Source organism: Saccopteryx leptura, chromosome 13 (genome assembly GCF_036850995.1).
Source record: "Saccopteryx leptura isolate mSacLep1 chromosome 13, mSacLep1_pri_phased_curated, whole genome shotgun sequence".
Classification (NCBI taxonomy): Eukaryota; Metazoa; Chordata; class Mammalia; order Chiroptera; family Emballonuridae; genus Saccopteryx; species Saccopteryx leptura.
In genome coordinates, this window is record NC_089515.1 from 53,005,917 (window position 1) to 53,029,857 (window position 23,941).

Here is a 23,941-nt window from a genome sequence, read left to right on the forward strand (position 1 = left end):
TTAAACTCAGAATATTTATCTGTTTACACACATGTTTTTCATGATGGCATGATTACTGGGGGGGGGGGGGGTATGTGACAGAGCAGAAACCGACCAGCTGCTTGCATTCAAACACAGACCGGACAGCTCGTGGTGAGAACATCGTCATCACAGCCAGGAAGGCGAGGGCCAGGAGGAGGACCCACTATCCCATCCTGCCCGAGAGGGAGGGGTCTCCTGCGACACCTGTCTTCCAGTGTTAAAAGCAGCACAGTCCTGGGCACACCATGATGGTTGGTGACCTTACCCACAGGCACATTGGAGTTGTCAGTTCATCGTGGATGTTTCTTGGGAGTTTGAAAAGGTGGTGGTGGTTTTGAGAGAAAGGAATAGTTAGTTAGCTACCCTGACCTGTTTGTAACCTTTTACCCCAAAAAACTCCATAAATAGCCATTGTCTTCCTTGCGTGTTGGAATGAACACATTGAATAGATGGGAGACATTTGGTAGGATATTCCAGAATTCATTCTTGCCCAGGGTTGTGGCTAAGCTATTCAAAATGTGCTTTAATTTCTGTGATTCCAAGATAGTATCCTCCAAAAAATACAGAATGGAAAAAGTGACATCAGAATCGACTTTTAAAATAAAACAAAAGCCCAGGATGGACTCTGTCCGCCTGCTTGGGTCTCTAATGGAAAGCCGCAGGTAGGGAGGAAGAAACAGTGGACGTTTCTCATTGTGCTGGAGGGGGAGGTCCAAGATCAGGTGCTGATGGGTTCGGATCTTGGGGGAGGCCTCTGCCTGGCTCACCGAGGACCGCCTCCTTGCTGTGTCCTCCTCGCGTAGAGAAGGGAGACCGTCATCACACATCTCTCTTGAGGAGGGTGCTGATCTCACTCAGGGGTCCCAAACTCAGGCACCAGGGACCCACCGCCAAGGGCTGTCATGCTGGGGACTGGGGCAAATTCTGGGGGACACAGTCAGTCCTTGGCAGATTCCAATGTGGTGTATATTTAGATTCCTATTCCAACCGTGCACATCCGAACTCATGTCTTCAACTAGCTGGGACACTTGGAGGCAGTGACCGCCTGTCACCCCCGCCTGCATCCTGTAGGCCTGGCTGAGGTGGGTGGGTCTGAGCAAGGGTGGCCTGCGTGGTCGCCACGGCTACCTGAGGAAGACAAGGGCCCCTGCCTCCACCGCGGCTACCTGAGGAAGACAAGGGCCCCTGCCTCCACCGGCACACGTGCCTGGGTTGTTTCCACCTCAGGCCCCCGCAGGAACAGCCGGGGTGGTGTGGGGTTCCCTCCTGGCCTTTGGGGCATTGGTGCCCATAGGACGGTCCTTAGCAGGGTGGGGGAGGGGGAGGAGCAGCACTGCCCACACACGCCGACCCCTGCACTTTCAAGCCACCTTTTTATTAGCATCTTATTCTCAGTCCCGATTACCTTTCTGTGGGAAAGGGCTTCTTCCAGAACCTCACTGCTCCGGATCTGCCTCCAGACCTGGGCTAAGGGCTCCCTGTTGCACAGTCCGATGTTAAGTCTCTTCCTGCACAGGAAGATTTGGACTTTGCAAGAGAAGCTTTCCAGCCACCATAGTGCTGAGGGGTAAATGATTTTGTTGGCAAGAAGAACCACTTCGGTGCTAAAAGGAACAGTGCTTTCTAGAAGCACCGGGTCCCCCCGGGAGGGTCCCCACTGTCCCCGTGTGCCCACGGGAGGAGTATGGCTTCGCTGCCGTGTGTCGGAGCACACAGGCAGCCTCGAGAAGCTGTACGATGACTGTCGGGTCCCCTCCTCCAACGGGGGAGACGCCTGTCCGGCCCCCAGGCGTGACGCAGGCTTTCCTCAGGGCGCGGCAGGGCTCTCAGTCCACGGCGTGGGGCCTGGCCTTCCCCAGCGTGGTATGCTGGCCCACGCCCGTGCAGAATGCCGGCCTGGCTTTCAGGCACTGCCTCAGCTTCCCGGCCACCTCGGGGGCCCTGCAAGCAAGCAGAGGCGGTGAGTGCGGGCTCAGCCCTCCGCCCGGCTTCCCCCAGCCTCCACTGCTGGGCCAGCCGCTGCCTAAGGGGCCCCGGGAGGGAATGAAGGCGAGAGGAGATCGTGGCTCAGGAACCCAAAACACAGGAGTTTTCCAGAGCTTTCTAGTCCCTGTGACCCCTCCTTCTCGCTGAGCTGAGACAGGCAACCCCTTGCTGGCTCGGGGAGCAGGACAGCAGCAGGAAGGTGTGACCCCTCTCCCGTGTTAAGGGGCCGAGGCGCACGAGCCAGTGACCCCTGCTGGCTGTGTCTGAGCCCAGCACTCCCATGACCAAGGCCTTGGCGTCAGCTCGGGGCTCTCTGGGCACCCAGGCTCTGCAAGCACACAGCAGTGCGGGCGGAGGTGGGAGGCTCTGCGTGCTGCTTATAAGAAAGACGAGGGGCCCACTGTGTCCCCAACATGACAAGATGACCCACAGGCGTCCGGTCTGCAGGGGGGACGAATCCCAGCTCGCCTTTCTGACATTATTCAACAGCTAATTCCTTTCCTACCAGGGCAAGGAAGCTAGTCTGCAACTGGGCTTCCAAGGGAGCTGGTCTTGCAGCGTGTATGAGAAATGGGAGGTCAGTGAGCAAAACCTCCCACGGGTGTCCGCACAGAACCCGCCAGGGACAGCTCCCTCCCGGGTCCTGAACGACAGAGGCGTGGGGTGCGCAGGGAACAGCGCCATGGAAGGCAACTCACTTGGCCAGGACGTCCACAGACTGCTGGGTGGCCAGAGTCCTCTTGTCCTGGGGTCCGTATAAGAGCGTCTGAATCTGAAGACACTGCAGAACACCAAGTCATAAGCAGGAGGTTACAGAAATGTCACTGGGAGCACTTTGCGGGAATACAGGCCTCCCTGGAAGGGGAGACGGAACACTCCGTCCATAGACCCTGCTCTCACGGGCTTGGGGCACCCTCGGGGTGTCTCCAGGGGCGGTCTGGCCTTCCGTGTGGATGCTCTGCGGGGTCCCGGGAGCAAGTGTATAGTCTTAGCACTATTTTATAGGACGTTCTGTGACAACCTATTGCAACAATGTATTTGAAAATAACATTTTTTAAAAGATAAAGGCAAGAATGTTGGGATTGACGAGCAGATGGTCTCTAGTTTCTATTTCTAAATAACCCTTCCTACAGACAAGTTTTTTTTAATAGTTTTGTTTTTGTAAACAAATTTTTAAAATTTTATATGGGCTTTCTGTCATCATTACTATACAACAACTTCTCAGGGACTGATGTATTTAGGAGTTCAACATCCAGCCTGCTGCAGGATCTGGGGCTTGACATTTCCCTCTCTGTTTCTCGTCCTGCCATCTGATTGCTTGTCCCTGGCCAGAGAAAAAAGTTAAAGGTAAGATTCAAAATGCCCAAAAATGGCCAAAATAATTTTTAAGAAAAATGAGGTGGAGTAAATCGCTCTCCTGTCAACACCTGTATAAAAACCATAGTAACTGAGACAGTGTGGTTTTCATCCAGGGCTGGACAAACAGGCCCATGGAGCATGTGACCAATGGCAGAGACCCCAACACTGGGCAGGTGACAGGAGAGAAGCGGCCTTGAAGGGTCAGGGAGGAAGAGCTGCACTAGTCAGTGAACAGAACTGGGGTTCCCGGTTTTCCCAAGTGGAAGGAATGGGCCCCTGCCGCGTACCAAAAACACAAAAGTTAGCCCCACACTGACTAAAGAACTGAATGTAAAATGCAAAACTTGGAACTTTTATTTATTATTTTATTTTTTTAATTCAGTGAGAGGAGGGGAGGCAGACAGACTCCCACATGTGTCCCACTGGGGATCCACACCGCAAGCCCCCTGGGGAGCGGTGCTCCGCCCATCAAGGGTGTTGCTCCGTTCTTAGCTCCTGAGGCGGAGGCCATGGAGCCATCTTCAGTGCCCAGGGCCAACTCACTACAATCGAGCCATGGCTGCAGGAGGCTCGGAGAGTGCCATAGAGAGAGAGAAGGGGGAGGGTGGAGAAGCAGACAAGCACTTCTCCTGTGTGCCCTGACTTGAAATCAAACCCAGGACATCCACACGCTGGGGCGACACTCTACCACTGAGCCACCTGGCCAGGGCTGGAACTTTTAGATGAAAGGATTGGGAGACTACCTTTAGGGAGAAGTATTTCTTGGACAAGATCCAGACAAACCGGAAGTTCTGATAAAGTTTAACTACATTAAAACCCAAAACATCTGTGCCTCAAAATTCACCTTAACATATACAAAAACACACCAGATCAAGAGAAGATATTTGCACCAACCTGAGAAAAGATAAGCATTCATAATATGTAAAGAACTCCTACAAGGCAATGAGAAAAACAAGCACAACCTCCCTGGGGAAAAAATAATCAAAAGATACAAAAAGTTCATTCAAAGATATTGCAACTAGAATCGCTAATAAACGTGCTTAATCTCGCGAGTAACCAGAAATGCAAACTGAAACTTCCACGGGGTTGCCCTTTGCCTATCGAATTGCAGGACTCACCGTCTGATGATGGTAGAACCAACCTTTGGCAAGGATGAATGAGCAAGAACTCTTTTAGGTAGTGTGTACAGTGATTTGGTCATTTTAGTCATGGGAGAGTAAATTATAATATGCACATGGATTGTGTGTTTGTGGTATTATACAAATTGTGTGTGGGTGTGTTTGTGCCTGTACAGATAATCTCATGATTATAGACAGGAAAGGACAAATTATAGATGTCTGCAAATTATATGTATAATATATACATAGTTTATATATAACTTACATGAAGCTTAAACACATGTAAAAGAGAAACAAAGTGTGGGAATGTTATCAACTTCATGATAATAGTTATCTGGTCTGAGGTGAGGAGGGGATGTCACGTGAGTCCTGTTTTCTTTCTCATATTAAATAGTGAGCTCAGAGGTTATTGTACTCATAATTTTCTGCACATCTGAAATATTCCATAATATATTTTTTAAAAGATTGAATTTGATTTTTTACATAGTAACAGCTTAAGTCAAAAAAAAAGAAAAAAGTGTGAGGATTTGGGGGACTTTGTACCAAGCACTGTTTATTCGTTCTGATCTGCCGCCTGGTCTCAGAAAGTTAAAATGCAAGCGGCCAAATGCTTGGTCTTTCTGAGCCGTGGAGAACAACAAAGCTGTCTGAATATTTGGTTCAGTCTGAAGAATCTGGAATCTGACCCTGCAGTTGTCGTTCGGAGGAAGAATTATCAGACAAGAATATGAGAGGGTTTTCTTTAAATCACAGAAGGTGTTCGCTATTTCTTAGTTGAATTATATAGCGCCAAGAAGTAGAGAACGATTTCTATTATCCGATTTGGCACGTAATCCAGATTGTGCAAAGGCAAGGGGCCCAGCCCGTCTGCCCAGCAAGGCCCAACTTGGAAATCTGGGGACCTGGAAAAGGTGCTGTGTGGCTTTAAGGGCAAGGACACAAGGATGGGTTTCTGACATCCAAGCCACCTGAGGAAATCTCTAACAGGACTCCTTCCCTGCTTGGGTACAGCCATTGAAGCCAAGGGACGCCTCCTCCTGAAGGTGGCCAAGCTTACTCTATGAGGGGATGAGAAGCAAGCATGCGTCCCCTCTGTCACGCCAGGCAGGGAGCAGCCCATCTCTGGGGCTGACACTTCCCACCAGGACAGACTCCACTCCCCCCCACGTGGCCAGAACCCCCACTCGGTGTAGCACATCAGTTCTAAACACAACCCCCCCCCCCAGCTTCCGTTTTACATATTTGTGATGGCGTCCAACGCAGCTCATGTTGAGATGAGCGGATGTCCACACGCGTTGTTAACTCATTCACTGTTGTGTCAGATTCCTGCCGACATTATCACGGTGACTTGAGACAGTAAGGAGGGGGTGGTGTCTCAGTTCCCGCTGCCTTCACAGATGGCCTCCAAAGTCTAAAGCTTGCTCCTTTGGTGACTGAAGCCCCTGCTCCCCGGCCCCTCGTTCTCTAGGGACAGATGCTGTGAGCTCAGGCACTCGGGCATTCCTCGGAAGGAGGAGAAGGCAGTGGGTAGTACTGTCCGCGTTCTCGCCACCTCTGTTCGTTCCTAATCTTGTGTGCTGCTCCTCCTCACGGGGAGCATCATGCAAGTAGGGGTGGTGGATCGTGGCCGGATAAAACGCCCCTTCGGAATGATCGGCCCTGACAGAGGTGGGCCCTGTGCCCTCCAATCTCCTCCATCCCTGTCTTCTCTTCCTGGAACTGACTTTTTTTAAAGACTACTCATCCTCACTAAGGAGATTTGCTCAAAACCCTAAGCGGGCATGAGAGAAGAGGCTAAGGGATGTCAATTAGGGGAGAGAAACAGCCCCAGCCCCCATCCAACCCTGTTACGATGGCAAGTGCCCGGAGAGGCCACGCCAGACGCCGAGACCGGAAACGACGGCTCGCCCGTGAGCCTCGACGGTCTACAGGAGATGCCTGTCTTCAGCGCGGCGTAACCCATAACCCATGACTGACTTTCACCCAAAAATGTTTTACGTGGCTGTCTATTTATCTGAGAAATATAAATGGAATGTTTCACTTTGCTGCCGCTCTTAGCTCAATTTGCAGAAGCGTTCTCCCTGAAGTAGGTACTTCAGTTCTTTTCAAAATGGAGACATTGATAGAGACAAAATAAATGTTCACTGACTCTCCAGGGAGCCAGGCACTATAAACATTTCACTGAGCTAAGTGAAGAACTCCCAAACCCTGACAGGAGAGCACCCTCACCTTCCTACAGGGATGCTATGCTTTCCAGATTCTTCCTGGGAAAAGCCAGTGCACACACACACACCCCCGGTTGAAACCAGCCTCCAAACGGTGTGTCTTGCTTTCCTTCAAGTGGACAAACCCCTGAAATTCTGAGTGTCCAGGTCAATGTCAGGGAGCCGCTGCATTGCTGTGCTTCCCTTGGATTTATTGGCAGGGCTTAGGGGAAGTCATTTCTGTTTCTGTGATTCCTTAAACACCGAGCAGGGGGCTTTCTGCAGGGAGACGGAAGGGCACACTAGCCTGAGAGGCCGTGTCCCCAGACGAGGACCACATCTGTCCTGCTCACCTTTGTGTCTCGGGACCTTGCACTGGCCCCAGCACATAAGAAGATGCAGTATTTGCTGAATGAATGAATGAATGAGTGAACAAACGGATCAAGGGAGAAGTTCTCCTACGGAGCCGGAAGACACGACTGGACTGCAGGGCCGCAAGGACCCGCCCGCTGTTGAAGCCTCTGGTAAGGAGTCTCTGTTGTGGGCACGACAAAGCTTCCCCACCGTGATCAGGAAGGTTCACTAGTAAAAATTCATAAAGCCAGGGTAGTTAAGACAACAGCCTTAGGAATCCGATGCGAACTCTAAAAATGATCTGTGACGTGACTTTGAGTTCTGAAAGCTCAGGTTTCTAAGGAGCCCAGGTGCCCAGGAAGCTGAGAAGCAGCTATTGGGGGCTGTCTTCCTCACTACGGCCGATGCTGGAAGACAGAAGGGTGGCCCGGTGGCAGCCAGCTGTGGGGTGAAGGCCAGCGGACTCAGTACACTCCGGCTTTACAAAACACAACTAAATACCCAAATGAACAAAGCAGCTTACCTTCTGGGTTTTTTTTTTTGGGGGGGGGGGTGTAATCTCTGAAAACCCACAGCCATGACTCAGGGCTGTGTTCACAGCAGCCCTTGTGCAGACGTGAATCAGAGGTACCCCAGCGGCCCTTCCTCCCCCCGCCCCCTCCAGCCTTAAGTCCTGGAACTGCAGCCTGCTCTCTCTGGGGGAATTTCAGACGATGGAAGTGCAGATGGGACACACCCTCTCTATTAACAGAGGGGGGCGCTGCACGAAGGCCACACCGAACGAGCCCTGTCAGGTGCACGGCCATGGGACTCAGCAATGGGAAATGCAGAAAGGACACTTTTCCAGTCCAGGCCACAATGGTCCTGCAGTGACGTGTATTTTGTCTTTATACAAAACGAAGGACAAAGCCAGAGAAAGGCAATTAAAAAAAAAAAAAAGTACTCTATTCGCTATTCTTTTTCACATGTATCATCTGATGCTAGAGTAGGTCCAAGGAGGAGAAATTATCCAGAAACTCATGAACTGGGCTTCCATTTTCCTGTTCGTCCTCAAAGGCCGCTATTAAGAAAGAGAGGTGACAGAACCCCACATGGGTGGAAATGGGAAATGTCTTTACTAATCTTACAGGGCAGACAGACATGATTACTTCAGTCATGAACGTGGGGGAACGGAAACAACAGACCACCACACGCTCCCCAGAGAGCATTTTCCTAGAGACACGATCAGGCCCGAGTGGGGCCCAGTGTGCTCAAGCCCTCGGAAGCCAGCTTGTCCTGGCTGGGGCCACATCCGCTGCCGTGCCCGCTCACTGAGCACCTGCAACATGCTCGCCCCATGCCCATGCCAGCAATGGGGCAGAGGATGGGCGGGTGTGGGCCTTGCTCTCGGGGCTCCCGATGTAGTGGGGAGCCAGACACTTAGACAGGGGCAGGTGAGTGTGTCATAACAACTCATACCGAGAGCCATGGACAAGAAAAAGGACATGGGGCCTGACCAGTGGTGGCACAGTGGATCAAGCGTCAACCTGGAACACTGAGGTCGCCGGTACAAAACCCTGGGCTTGCCCGGTCAAGGCACATATGGAAGTTAATGCTTCCTGCTCCTCCCCCCTTCTCTCTCTCTCTCTCTCCTCTAAAATGAATGAAATAAAATAAAAATAATTTAAACCTTTCTAGTAGCTTAAAAAAAAAAATAAAGAGGACATGACCATGAAAGAAGAAAATGGGGTATCGGTGGCGCTCACGCTGACGCCACAGGATGGGGAGCCCACCGGGAGGCGGCCGTGGGGGGGGGGGGGGCAGGTAGGAGCACAGGCGGCATCTCTCTCTCTGTCTCCCTGTCTCGCGCTCTCGTACACATGCACACATCTGCAACTCCCCACCTGCAGGTCACCCACTGAGCCCCCAGGAGGATAGGTAGAAAGGCTCCCACGACAGACCAATAGGTAAAGGGGGACGGGGCCCTGGGACGAGGCGGGACCTGGGGGATGAGTGACAAAGGGTACGCGGCCCGGGCTCCGCCTCTCACACGGCTGCTGTCCCTGAGCGTCTGCCCAGCTCCGGGGGCGTGACGTCGTCCACGCGGCTCCCTTGCTCCTCTCCTCCACGCCGCCACGCTCCGCTCCGTGGGTTCTACATCATCATCGACATCCCTCGCCTCCCCCACGGCTGTGCGCCAGGCCCTGGCTCCTGTCTGGGAGCAAGCCATCGTCACCTTTCTCCAGGTTAACTGCACACAAATGTTCGGAGAACGGGGGCGTCAGCGGGACTGCCGCGGAGGGAGCCCGCCACGGGCCCACATGTGCGATGCGGCTGCGTTTTCCAGGGGACCGCCAGCTCGCTGCGTCAAGGCTAGGCCTGCCTGCTTCCCAGCCCCACCGAACAGGAGGGGAGACCCGCTCACGGCTGGACCCTGAGCGGCCTTTTCTGGCGCATTGCCCCAGCGATCTGGGGCTCAACCACCGGCATGGTCTGTCCCCACCACTCCGGGCCATCGCCCCGGCCACTTGTTTAAGGTCACGCTGAATTGACGTGGCAGGTTTGCCTTTCCCTAGTACGATCCACCCTGAACGCCAGGGAGGGCTGACCAGTCTGCAGTCTCCGGCTGGGACGGCCTCTCCAGATCACCGTCCTGTGTTCTCTGGGCCACCATGCTAATGCAGAACTGCTGAGGCCGGCACTCACCCAGCCCAGGAAGAGTGCTGATGTTGGAGAAGCCTTCCCTGGCCACTAGAGCCCTGTCCGCGGATGGCCTGTGTACATCACTCACTGTGTTTTCTGGGGCCCAGCAGGGTGCAGGGTACTCAGCCCGGGCTGTGTCATTAGGGGCCTGTCTCCCCAGGAAACGCTTCCTGGTCGCTGGGACCGGGAGTTGCCATTTCCACGCAGCCTGCAGCAGGCCAGGGAGGCTCCCCAGGTCCCCACAGGACATCAGGAATGGTGACCTTGACCGCTTTATCCAGCAGTTCCTGATCTTATTCCACAACCGATTTACAAATCTCAACCGAACAGGGCTTGAAGCACCTTTAAGCACAGCTCTCCACATCATTGTGACCTTTCTTCCTCTTTCCAGAAGGCCTCGAGGGGGCCGCCTGCTGCAGCCCAGCGGCGGCTTAAACCAAGATGATGAGATGAACCAGGGCCAAGGACGAAGGAGGCTCTTCACATAAAAAGACGGGGTTGACACGGGGCTATGGGGGTGGGGGGGCAGACCTGGCTCTGGGTTCCCTGGTATCCAGGGCAACAAGGAAAACACATGCTAAACAGAAAGTAAAAGTTAAGCGGCCACTGATGTGATCACAGAACGTGAACTGTACATCAGACACACAGCTGTCTGCAGGAAGGTTCTGTGTGTGGCCAGTGGAAGGAGGAACGGCTGATGTTTGACAAAGACCTGATGACTGATGATTTGTGACCCATGACACATAAGATACTCCCAAGGATGGGCTTCTTGCTTACAATCTGAATAAAAACCATTTCTACCTCCTTTCTTCTCATGATTTATTGGGGGGGGATATGCAGAAAGGACACTTTTCCAGTCCAGGCCACAATGGTCCTGCAGTGACGTGTATTTTGTCTTTATACGAAAGACAGGAGGCTTTGGATTTCCTGGAGAAAGGGGTCACATAAAATTATGTGATGCTTGTACAGAAATGTACATGGCTGTAGACTGAACCCCAATGATGACAACACTTAACAGGGAGGTCTCATTAAGACAGAATCCACCCGACTTCATACTGTGACCAGGCCCAGGATTAGTCCTGAGAGGATACTGACCGACTTCTCTCCTGTAGCCTTTTACCGGGATGAGAATGTGGCGATGGTGCCCCTCCCAGCTAGGGTTGAACCAGGTCTCTACGCTGCAAAAGCGTATGAGCTTCTGCTGTGGAAATTTCCATCTGGAGCCCCACCACTCACACACGCACAGGCTTTCTCCGCTCCCTGCCCCCCCACCCCCCGGCAGACGCCTTTGGAAGACAGATCAATAACAGGGTTTTCTTTCCAGTAATTTAATCCGGCTGTCTGATTAGTTTCTCATGCCTCCCTGGTTTTCATGCCCTGGGGACCATGCCGGGGCCACGTAGCACAGGGGGGCTGAGAGGCCGGTGTTCAACGGATTCCTGCTCTAGAGCCCAAGAAGTCGGGGGACGCGGACGCTGGGATACAACCGAGGGGGAGACTGGGCCCGCAGTGTGCCAAAGCAGCTTCCGGCTCCACGAGCTCAGCGCTAAATATGGCAGCTGGGAGCCCAGCTCGGCCGCGACGTGGAAGGCATGTTTCAGTTCCCGCGTGTACCTGGTCTTCAGGGAGCGGCCAGCCCATCCTTGCACGGGCACATGTGGGGACCTGGAAGCGGAAACTGAATGCATCCCCAGGGCACACAGCCCTCCAGGACGCAAGTTCAACCCTTTCTCTCCAGTCTGGCACAGGGCCAGAGAGCTTTAAAATGTCAAAGTCACTGATCATGAGGCCAATTAATGGGGAAAATGTCACTGGCCTCCAACGCAGGTTTTAAAGGGGAGAAGCCTGAGAGTTTCTTGAAACGGAGCTGATTTTCAGCCTTGAGGGTACGCAGCGGCCCAGCACTGTGATTCTCAGCCTTCCCCCAGAAACTAAAATGCAGATCCCCGGGCCCTGCGCCCTGGGCCCCAGCCCCAGACCATAATGCCAGGGTTTAAGACCCACACTTGTTGGACTACGGCCATAAAGGAAAAGGTGGGATTAGAGGAACCAGCCATAGACAATTCACTGCATTCCTGGGGCCTCGGTGTCCCTGTCTGTAAAATGGGGCTAATGGGATCTGACCTGTGGGTCGCCGCAAAGATTAGGAAGGGGGTGTGGGCTCCCTTTGGCAGCAGTGAGCTGGGAGCCCTACGCCTGTGGTCAGTAGTGACATCAGCCGGCCTGGCTGGAGCCAGCAGGGCCCTGGGGAGCTCTGTGTGGCCCCCGCTCGTGTTTCTTGCGTGCCTGCTAACACCTGCTGCCTCTCCACATTTCCTGGGGTCCCTCTCCGGCCTGGACTTGAGTGGCTAGGCTGAACCTTCAGAAGAGATTTCTCACTTTCATCTGCTCTCCTCAGGGGAGAAGTGGAGGAAGGGGAGGCCAGTGGAGATTCCCAAGGCCCCAGAGGGCTCTGCCTTCTCCTCTCTCATGAGCTCTTAGGCAGCTGCCCCCCGTTTAGGCAGCTGCCCCCCGTGCCCAGACCGGCCGGCGCTGGTCAAAGCAGCCCCTCCCTCAGCGCTTACCCCCTCCTGAGGATGACTGTGGAAGGGCTGGAAGGCTGGTGCTAGCTCCATTTTACAGATGAGAAAACAGAGGCCTCCTGGCTCAATTCTTGGACCGCCCCATTGCATTCTCAACACTGTGCTCACGCTGATTTAAAAATATCCAATCCCAAATATAGGCCTGCTGTGCCCAGCTTTAAATTCCCTCAACAGCTCCGGGCGAGCTGCTTAGAGCAAGGTTTGGAAACTTTTCTGAAAGGGCAGATGCTAAGACCTGCAGGCACTGTGGCCAACAGTCAGAAAGCAAGGCTACTGGCCCTGGCTGGATCGCTCACTGGTACAGCGTCGGCCCAGTGTGTGGATGTTCCTGGTTCAATTCCTGGGGATTCAATCTACAGTGTGTCCGTAAAGTCATGGTGCACTTTTGACCAATCACAGGAAAGCAACAAAAGATGATAGAAATGTGAAATCTGCACCAAATAAAAGGAAAACTCTCCCAGTTTCATACCTATTCAGTGCAGTTCAATGTGGGCTCACGCACAGACTTTTTAGGGCTCCTTAGGTAGCTATCCCGTATAGCCTCTACATACTTGTCACTGACTGATGGCCTACCAGAACGGGGTTTCTCCACCAAACTGCCAGTTTCCTTCAACTGCTTATCCCACCAAGTAATGTTATTCCTATATGGTGGCGCTTCGTTATAAACGCAACAATATTCACGTTGCACTTTGGTCACGGATTCGAACCTAGCAAGCCACAGAACACACTGAACTTTCCTCCATAACGTCTACATCTCGACTGGCATGGCCGTGGGCTGCTCCGCTGTATACATGGTGTTACATCATCATCTGCGCATGCGCACATACTGCCACATCATCCTACAGAAACTGGGAGGGTTTTCCTTTTATTTGGTGCAGATTTCACATTTCTATCATCTTTTGTTGCTTTCCTGTGACTGGTCAAAAGTGTACCATGACTTGACGGACACACTGTATATCATCTGTAAAATGATTATAGATTTTATGATCCGTAAAAACCACTGTAAACCCGTGGGCCCTACAAAACCAGGCAGTGGGCTGGGGTCGGCCTGCAGGGGACATATTGGGGACTGTTGCTTTAAGGATCAAGTCTCAGCCCTTCCACCTGCACAGGCAGTGGCGGAGCCCGCACCCAGCCTCTCCCAGAGACCCCCTGACAGATGTCCCCTCCCAATTGCGCTTTGCTTCTTCTGCAAAGTGCTGAGGGCTTCCCTCCCCAGCCCTCCAGCCTCCTCCTGCACCCCACATCCAACCTGGGGATCCCCCAGTCTCCCAGACTCGGTGCATTCTCGGGACTACTCACTAAACACCTTCCCTAGACCCCTCCTCCCACAGTCCAGAAAAAAGTGAGAAGATACAAATATAAAACTAAGATGTTATGGGAAAAGAACTACTAAAAAAAAAAGTAGAGATTTAAAAAATTCATGAGATGACTTTGCAAATCAATCTGAAAAGGTATATGAAGTAGTCACCTAGAAAAATAACAGCCCATGAAAATGACCCCTTAGGGATTGGAAGCTTCAACACACCAATTTCTTACTGAAGAAATCGAGGAGATTGTCAAGGCATTGCCCCATAAAAGAAGTACCAGGCCTACAGAGCTCTGTAGGAGGCATACACCTTTGAAGACTAGACAGTTTAAATGCTGCACAAATTCCTTCAGTGCATAGAAAATAAAGGTGAGATGGCTTGATTGGTTCAAGCACATCAGCCCCGGGAGCTGAGGATGATTCGGTGGAGTCTCTGCCTCAGGCACTAAAAATAGCTCAGTTGTGAGCATGGCCCCAGATGGGCAGACATTGGCCCGAGTCAGGGGTCATTGAGTGAATCCCAGTAGGGATACATGTGGGAGTCTGTTTTTCTATCTTCACTCCTCTCACTTTAAATATATATTTTTTTAAAGAAAATAAATGTAAGGATGGAGACTTGACTTGGAGTGGTGAACACAAGATGCAATATACAGAAGATGTATTATAGAATTGTACACCTGAAACCTATATAATTTTATTAACCAATGTCACCCCAACGAATTCAATAAAAAAGTAAAAGTAAAAGAAATGTAAACTTCCAAATTATTTTTATGAAGCAAATATAACATTGATACTTAAATATCATTTATAAATATTGCTGCAAAAGTCTTAAATACCAGCCAACAGAATCAACCTCATAGTAGGAATATACTTCAATATAACCAAGGGCATGTACTCCAGGAATGCAAGGTTGGTCTGATATTACAATAAAATATACCATGTTAAGTGATCTAAGAAAAATCATCTGATTATCTCCACTGATGCTAGAAAAACATTTGATAAAACCCAACACTTATGTCTAATAAAAAAAAATACTCATAGCCCTGGCCAGTTGGCTCAGTGGTAGAGCGTCGGCCTGGCGTGCAGGAGTCCCGGATTCGATTCCCAGCCAGGGCACACAGGAGAAGCGCCCATCTGCTTCTCCACCCCTCCCCCTCTCCTTCCTCTCTGTCTCTCTCTTCCCCTCCCACAGCCGAGGCTCCATTGGAGCAAAGATTGCCCGGGCGCTGAGGATGGCTCTGTGGCCTCTGCCTCAGGTGCTAGAATGGCTCTGGACGCAACAGAGTGATGTCCCAGAGGGGCAGAGCATCACCCCCTGGTGGGCATGCTGGGTGGATCCCGGTCGGGCGCATGCGGGAGTCTGTCTGACTGCCTCCCCGTTTCCAGCTTCGGAAAGATGAAAAAAAAATACTCGTGAAAATAAAAAATGATGGCTACTTCCTTACCATGATAACATATGTAAACTTTAGTCCTAAAGCCACCATGTACTCAGTCAAGAATCATGAGAGGCATTTCCACTAAGATCAGGAGCAAGACCAGGGTGCCTATTATGTCCGCTATGAGTTCTTATTACACTAGAGGTAGGAGCCAATGCAATTAGACAAGAGAAATCAATTAGAGCCATAAGAATTGAAAAATAAAAAGTAAAACTATCTGCGGATGATGCAATAGGGTACCTGGAAAACCTGAGAGAGCCCATGCTGAAGTTAATTTAGGCAGGAAAGGGATTAAGCAAGCTAGCAGAATATAAAATTAGCACAGAGAAACCAATAATCTTCACATACACAATAAACACCAGTCAAAAGACATACTAATGAGTAAAACTCCACATACGACAATAGTGAAGGAGGTAAAAACAGCTCAGAATTCAATCTAATGAGAAATGTGCAAAGCCTACAAAAGGCACACTTTAAAATGTGCCTAAATGATACTAAAGTCGACATCCACACAGGCAGGGTGGGGCAAAAGTTGGTTTATAGTTGTTTGTATAGGAAATAATAGAATAAATAATATAAGAATAATCTCTTTTGCCTACTCACAACTGTAGACCAACTTTTGCCTCCACTCTATTGAAAGACATCCCTGCTCTTAAATAACATGACTCAACATGGTCAAGTGTCAGTTCTCCTTAAGTTCATGGACCAATAACACAATGCACCAAAGAATACCAACCGAACTTTGTATGCAGCTGGACAAGTTGACACCAAGATCCATGTGGAGGATCAACATGCAGGAATATCTAGCAAACCTGATATTCTAGGGGGAGAGAGAGAAACCCTGAGTGGTGGCTGGTCCTACTAGACAGAAATCATGCTATGAAATCTCTGAGTTTAAAACAGTGAGGACCCGGCATTGGAACGAAGAGATCCGTGGGCTGGAGGAGAAACCCAGGGACAGACGCGAATACACGAGGGAACATCGTGTTTGATGATGACATCATCTCAGATCGCCAGGCTTCTCTAGGGAGGAGGTGCTGGATAGCTGTGCGGCCATTTAGACAGAAAGATACCGTCAGATCCATACCTCACACCATCCACACAAATCAACTCCAGATTTAAGAAAAAATAAATCTACAAGCACTGGCAGAATCCGCCTATACACCGAGTGCACAGAGGGAGTAGAAGAAAATAAAAGCTCGATCAATGGCACAATTTTAAAATTCATTTGCACGGGGAAAGAAATAATTGAAGATTCATTAAAAAATACGTGTGGATAAGAGAATTACTATAGCTCTTAACTGAAAAGGTGCTAGTTTTGACCAATCACAAAAGCGGAGTCATCTTACCTAAACGAGCCACTTATTGTGGCCCAATTAAAACGAGCATGGTGCAAGGAGAGGATGGGGCCGTGGGGATGCTTCTCCGCATCCGTGGGTGTTCAGGTTACCTTGTTCAGTTTCTTGTGGGCACTGCTGTGGTTTCCCTGAGCCAGGTCAGCCCCACTCAGGAGCTGGTAGGTCTCTGCCACCTCGGGACTGAGGTCACCAAACACCTCCACTTTGGCCTCCAGGGACTCTCTCAGGATGGAGGTGGCTCTCTGAAAAAGGAATGAAAAGCTGTCTGATTAGAAACATGCAAAGGCTGGTGACGATCGGCACCTTTTAAGAAAACGTAACCCACGTGCATTTTCACTTCTTAGGGGAACCAGTTTGGGTCGAGTGGCCCATGAGCTGAGCCTACTGTCCTCTGGTTAGAAATGACATCCATGGGGACAAAGGTGGGAACAATAAAAAGAGAATACATGAAGGACCCCTGAGGGAAAAAAGCCACTTCAGAGATGAAAAGAATCCAATTTCACTGAGTAGTAAGAAAAAAATAAAAGGATGTGGGTTCTGTCCTCTGTGTATCAAGACCTGTACTACACGGTCTAACTACACGGTCTACATGGGCTCTGTCCTCTGTGTATCAAGACCTGTGCTACACGGTCTAACTACACGGTCTACATGGGCTCTGTCCTCTGTGTATCAAGACCTGTACTACACGGTCTACATGGGCTCTGTCCTCTGTGTATCAAGACCTGTACTACACGGTCTACGTGGGCTCCGTCCTCTGCGTATCAAGACCTGTACTACACGGTCTACGTGGGCTCCGTCCTCTGCGTATCAAGAACTGCGCTACACGGTCTACGTGGGCTCCGTCCTCTGCGTATCAAGAACTGTGCTACACGGTCTACGTGGGCTCCGTCCTCTGCGTATCAAGAACTGCGCTACACGGTCTACGTGGGCTCCGTCCTCTGCGTATCAAGAACTGTGCTACACGGTCTACGTGGGCTCCGTCCTCTGTGTATCAAGAACTGTGCTACATGGTCTACGTGGGCTCCGTCCTCTGTGTATCAAGACCTGTACTACACGGTCTACGTGGGTTCCGTCCTCTGTGTATCAAGACCTGTACTACACGGTCTACGTGGGCTCCGTCCTCTGTGTATCAAGACCTGTACTACACGGTCTACATGGGCTCTGTCCTCTGTGTATCAAGACCTGTACTACACGGTCTACGTGGGCTCCGTCCTCTGTGTATCAAGACCTGTACTACACGGTCTACATGGGCTCCGTCCTCTGTGTATCAAGACCTGTACTACACGGTCTACATGGGCGGTTTCACTTAATTCTCACTGCCTCCTTTAGACAGGCTCACCCTTCATCCCCATTTGACAGAGGAGGAAACCGAGGCACAGAGCTGTCAAGTTCCTTTGGATGGCTCATCAATGGCAGAGACAGGATCTCAATCAGCCAGTAAGTTTCATCTCTTTTTGGTGGCAGGGTCTCCTCCCTCTGGGCACAGTGACACTGTCACCTATGTGAAAACTAGTTTCCTGGTACTACTATTCATCTATACCAGTGGTCCCCAACCCCCGGGCCGCGGACCGATACTGGTCCATGGGCCATTTGGTACCGGGTCCACAGAGAAAGAATAAATAACTTACATTATTTCCGTTTTACTTATATTTAAGTCTGAACGATGTTTTATTTTTAAAAAAATGACCAGATTCCCTCTGTTACATCTGTCTAAGACTCACTCTTGACGCTTGTCTCGGTCACGTGATACATTTATCCATCCTACCCTAAAGGCCAGTCCATGAAAATATTTTCTGACATTAAACCGGTCCGTGGCCCAAAAAAGGTTGGGGGCCACTGATCTACACAACACCTCAAACATACGCTAGGGTTCTCGATTTCTCATGAGAAATCGCTTATGAAACCAAAAGCAAACGTTCCAACGTGATAAAAAAAATTAAATACCGCTGACAGTTTGGTTTCTAATCTGACTTATTTATACCAACATGGAATAAAAAACACGAGTGGGTCAGACACCAGCATCGCCTGTGTGAATGTCTTCCGTCAGACACGAAGACACCCAGAGGGAAACGCTCCCTGCACACCCATTTCCCACGTTCCTCCTGAAAGTCCTCCAGGTTCTCACATGAAGCAGGACCGCAGCTGCAGGACACAAACGCTGCACTTCAGAGCCCAGGAAAGCAGAGGCCAGCGAAGGGGCTCCCCCACCGCACAGCCCCAACGGCGTCCGGACGGCTCACCCAGCCGGAGGAGCCAGCCGGGCTTGACTTGGATTGACAATAACATGAGTCGGGTGTTCGGGGAACCACAGCACAGGTGCTGATGAGGCAGAAATACTTCGTAGGCGGAAGGAGGAACCCCTGTAGGGGTAGCGACCTGGTGTAGACTGGGAATGTGTGACCCGCCTCGGAACTTGAGGGGCTTGCCCAGTGCTAAGCCTGTCACACCCTGTGAGCCGCGTCCCCCTTCTAGCACCTGTGAGCAAGAACTTAGCGTGGTGCAAGCGGGGATGGCAGCTTTTCCACGGGAACTGACTGCCAGGCTTCAAGGAGCCCATGAGGAATGAGCCTGGGTCTTTCTCCTAAATGAAGCTTTCAATGCCCTTCCCAGTCCGACGGGGGAACTCGAGACAGATGCGCGTGAACTTGGGCGGTGAGTCATAGCGGCAGCAGAAGAGAGGCCATGACTGTCAGCCAGCCTCTGGGAGGTGGAGAAGGTTGATGGAGAGGAGGAAAGGCTATCTGAACTCAGACGGGCTGAGCAGTGGGCCTGGGAACCCGGGGCACAGGTGGGAGATGGGCAGAGCCTGGGGCACGTCCACAGTCAGTGAGCAGACGGATCTGACCGCAGCAGAGAGGGCGGCAGAGGAGCCAGGAAGACGAGGCACAGCCCCAAGCTGGGCTGGTGGTGGAGGGCCTATGCCAGGTTGGGGGGCGTCCAGAAATTTGGCACGATTACAAGATAAACCCAAGAGTGACTTGCACTTCCATTTTACCTTCCAAGGCACCTTCCTCCCCAGAGATCTTCTTCCTGTTGGCGGGGGCTCTAGCCCATACGTAGGCTGTGACCACACCCGGGAAGGCCCCTGCTCATCCCTGGGTCTGTCCTTGTTGGCTGATCCCTGCTAGATCCCCCGGTGAGATGTCTGCACCTCTGTGCCAAGCCTGAGAACCGTGACAGGCTGCCACATTTGTTTGGACGGGTGGTGCCATGATCAAGGGCACCAGGCAGGGGGGTGAGGGGGGCCAGGATCCAGCCTGTGTTCTGCTCTCCCAGGGACATGCTCTGTCACAGGCTGCGTCCCAGCCAGAACCGCGGGCTGCGTACAACAAGTCGGGTCTGTCCGCTGGGTTTTCAGGGTTTCTAGGACTGTCGGATCCTTTGTGGGTGACCATGGTGTGCGCACTCTCATAGCAACTGAGCAAAGGGTCTGGCAGCTGGCCGACAGTGGCCTCGTGGCCTTATCTATCCACGTCCCCTTGCAGCCTGTCCCATGCCTGGCACATACATAGTAGATGCCCGGGAGAGGTCTGCAGAGCGAAGGAGCGGAACAGCCCTTCGGGTATCAGCCAGGCCGCCCACGCCAACAACCAGGCAACGGCGGTCCAGACCCGCTTACCTCTTCCTGCCCAGTGGCCTGAAGAAAGCGGCAGTATTCGTCCTGAATCGAGAGGAACTTGGCTTTTCCTGTCCCTTCCGCGTCCTTGAGGCAAGACAGGCTCTCTTGGAAATACTGCTCTGCCACATCTGAAGGGAAACATCACGGACAACTGTGAAAACCGCTTGCCAGTTTGAAACGGAAACAGAACAAACATGCTTTCGGCAGGGGCGAACTATTTGAAAATATACTAGTCACAAAAATTGGAGGATATTTCCAAATGACTATGAAGCGATGAGATATCCCCTAATTTCTGTGAGCGGTATAATAAGCATCTGGAGAAGAGAACCCGGCTAAGGAAACTGTCTTCTGCCCGTTTGATCAGAAAAGACTTCGGTCTGAGAAGGATACGGCAATTTCCTCTCCTTGGTTTGTTCTGTTTTGTCTTTTGGGTTTTCTTTGACATCTTAGCTCACCCAGTGACACAGCAAAGCAAACCCCCCTCCACCCAGACCTGAGGACATTGCTGAGTGCTCAGGCTGCTCCAAGAGGCCCCTCCTTTTCCATGCGGGTCTGTCCACCGCCAGAGCAGCCGATGCCGTTTCGAGAGTATCGCTCCAAATGTTCTCTTGGTAGGAGAAAATTTTGCATGCAAAGCATTACAGCCATGTGACTCGGAGCTGACTCATGGCAGAGAAGATCACAGATTTAACACTCAAACTAAGTACAGCTAGTACTCGACTTACGACCACGATTGGTTCCGACAGACCGGTCGTAACACAATTTGGTCGTAAAGTTGAGTAGGCTATATGTACAGTACTGTGAAATGATGTTATAAAAATCTTTAAGTCATATTTTATCATAATTTTCTTTCATTATAGTTATATATCATAATTTTCTTTGTTCATTTTATGCCATTTGTATCATCTCTACACCATTTTGTTTCTTATTCTTACATTCATCAGGTTTAAGTAAAACACTGCATTACCAGTACAACTGGTTTAATATTTGCAAAGACAATTTCCTCTTGGTACACATCTTGGGAGGAGTTTGATGAAAAATATCCAAGACACAAAACACAAATTTCTGTACCGAGTCTGGGATAACAATTGAAATGGTGCATGCGGAGATGGTAGTGCTGCTGGAAGCTGGTCCACATTGTCGTACGCCCAACTGGGCAAAGCTTGCACTGTCAGATGCAGAGCAGGCGTGGCTAGCGATTGTGGTCGTAAAGTCGAATGGTCGTAAGTTGCATAGGTCGTAAGTCAATCAATATTTGTACTGTATTAATTCTGGCTGCTTCGCCTGACCAGGTGGTGGCACAGTGGAAAGAGCCTCGGACTGGGATGCGGAAGACCCAGGTTCGAGACCCTGAGGTCGCTAGCTTGAGCACAGGCTCATCTGGTTTGAGCAAGGCTCACCAGCTTGATCCCAAGGTCACTGGCTCGAGCAAGGGGTCACTTGGTCTGCTGTAGCCCCCCCAGTCAAGGCACATATGAGAAAGCAATCAATGAACAACTAAAGAACCACAATAAAGAACTGATGTTTCTCATCTCTCTCCCTTCCTGTCTGTCTGTCCCTATCTGTCCCTCTCTCTGACTCTCTCTGTCTCTGCCACAAAAAACAAAACAAAACTCCGCTGCTTCCATGATCCAATGACAGCAAATGGGGGCTTGATGTGGCATTCATTTTGTTGAGTCTGAAAGCATTACAGACATCAACATGCCAGTACAGACATCAACATGCCAGTACAGGCATCAACATGCCAGGTCTAGAATTAACGAGGAGAGCCAGGAGCAGAGTTCTCTTGATATTTTCGCTTTAAGTCTGTTTGGAAATGAACCAAAGAGTGGAACTGGGCCCTTCTTCCGAGTCTCAGCCTTGTCCCCCGCAGGTGAGCCCTTACTATAAATACTATAAATATATAAAGGGTGTGGGGAAGAGTCGGGGCTGACTTTCAGACCCTGGGCTTCGGCAGAAGTGGAGCCATGCTCAGACATGAGAGGATGCCCCCCCCCAAAAAATGGGGAGCATTCCCCCTCCCTTTCTGGGTAAGCACCTGGTCTCTCAGACACAGGCTGACACGGCCGTGCTTGACAGCTCTCTAGCCCCTTTCTCATCAGTTTCTCCCACCTCTTATTATTCCTCCCCCTACTGGTCACAGGCTGACCAATACCCCCCAGAGAAGCACCCCTATAGAAGCTAGTCCCCTAAACCTGATTGCTGCATGCTCCTTTCCTGTAGGGGAGCTGATCTCAGGAGATGCTGGAGGAAAGATAGCTGTTCTAATTCAGACTAATGTGTAAATGACTCCTAACCTCTGACTCAGGGAGATCTATTCATATTTTCCAAAGAGGATGCTTGCTGGCACATAGGGATCTCTGGAAGGGTAGAAGTGAGGGAGGGAGGGAGGAAGGAAGGGAGGGGAGGGAGGAAAGAATTTAATACTTAAACTAAAAGCAGTGTGGCTACTGAAGTGGAAGAAAGCTAGGCGCTGTGGTGGGACGTCAGAGAATCTGCCCTCGGGGGTCAGCCTCCCAGAGCGCTGCTTCCCCTCCTCCATTCCCGAGTCCTCAGCTTGCCTAGAGGTCCAGGTCTTCCCCATTTCTGTTCCTGGAAGGTCCCCAGCCACAGGGAGGCGGGGATGGGGTGGGGGCTGGTTGTCTGACACCTGTCATCACGTACAACTCGACCACACATCAGGACCCTCCTGTATCAGCACAGCCTGGAGCTTAGGAACCGAGGAAGGTCGAGGGCACTCACTGGGGGCACCTTCACTGCCCATCAGTTTGAGACCCCTGTCACCTCCTCCTGGGATACAGAAAACTCCCCGACTGCGAGACCCTGGCTTCGTCCTCCTATCCCTCTGCCCCTCCCAATTAACTTCCTGAACTCTGAACCATGTGGCTCATCTCGCTCTGAGGGCAGAGCAAATGGGTCCAGACAAGGAGTGACTCCCGGCAAGCAGAGTTTGTGCTCCTGGGGCTGGGTGTCCCCCAGGGAGGTCCACCTGGGGGACAAGTTGCAGCGGGATTGCCTGAGGAACAGAAGGTCCCAGCAGGGATGCCACTTCCCAGCGTGTACTGGCGACCAGGTGTGGACCTCTTCTAGAATCCTCCGCAACCTGATGCCTGTGGCCTGGGGTAGGATGAGGTCACTTTCTAAAGCAGAGGAGCAGAGCTCCGCTTGTAAATACACACCCTCAGGGCACAGGGCAGGCTATTAATACTCTCCCGTTGTCACTCCAACACAATGGCTAGGCTGTCTGCAAGTTAGAGTGAGGGAGGACATGTGGCTCAGTGGGCAGGGCGGCTTAGGGCCCCCTTTCCCCCACCCCCCACCCCCGCCCCGGCAGACTCTGTTCCGTCTGTATGTCCATACACGGGCCAAAAAAAGCCAAGCGTCATTCAAAGAGCAAGAGGAATACAGGGTTACGACTTGGCATGCTAGGGGTCAGGAGGCTTTTAATTAAAAGAAGTTCCAGTAAACCCTGGGCTCATTTTCTCGAGGCTGTCTGTCCTGGGCCAGAGCAGGAGCAGCGAGGGCAGCTCTCATTAGAAGGAGGCCTGTGTGTCCAGTGTGACAATTACCTTTTGTGGCAGCCTTGGGAAACAGTCTGTGCTCTATGCTAACTGCAAATGCAGCAAGGACCCCAGGGAATTTGGAAATGGAAAGTCTTAACGCCTGGCTTGGCATGAACCCAGCAGAGCGACATCACCCAGCAACACACAGACTGAGCCCGGGTAGCCCTGCTGGGGGCTGCCCTGCCTGACGGCACCCGCCGGGCTGGGGGTGGGGGTGGACATGTTTGTGCACAGGGAACGGTACCTCAAAAACGCACTTCAGGCCCTGGCCGGTTGGCTCAGCAGTAGAGCGTCGGCCTGGCATGCGGGGGACCCGGGTTCGATTCCCGGCCAGGGCACATAGGAGAAGC

The 23,941-nt window shown here is 51.5% G+C and overlaps 1 protein-coding gene across 3 annotated transcripts in view; it reads right to left on the reverse strand.

Annotated features, from left to right (window-relative positions):
• Nucleotides 1–106: 106 nt before the first annotated feature.
• Nucleotides 107–23,941, reverse strand: part of TTC23 (tetratricopeptide repeat domain 23) — a 66,296-nt gene continuing 42,461 nt past the window's right edge. For all 3 annotated transcript variants that reach the window (XM_066355729.1, XM_066355727.1, XM_066355728.1), the window contains 4 exons: nt 20,029–20,156; nt 16,502–16,651; nt 2,706–2,788; nt 107–1,962 (listed from right to left, as the gene is read on the reverse strand). In XM_066355729.1, the coding sequence (XP_066211826.1) occupies nt 1,848–1,962; nt 2,706–2,788; nt 16,502–16,651; nt 20,029–20,156 (476 nt within the window). In that variant the 3' untranslated portion in view covers nt 107–1,847. The remainder of the gene's footprint in view (nt 1,963–2,705; nt 2,789–16,501; nt 16,652–20,028; nt 20,157–23,941) is intronic.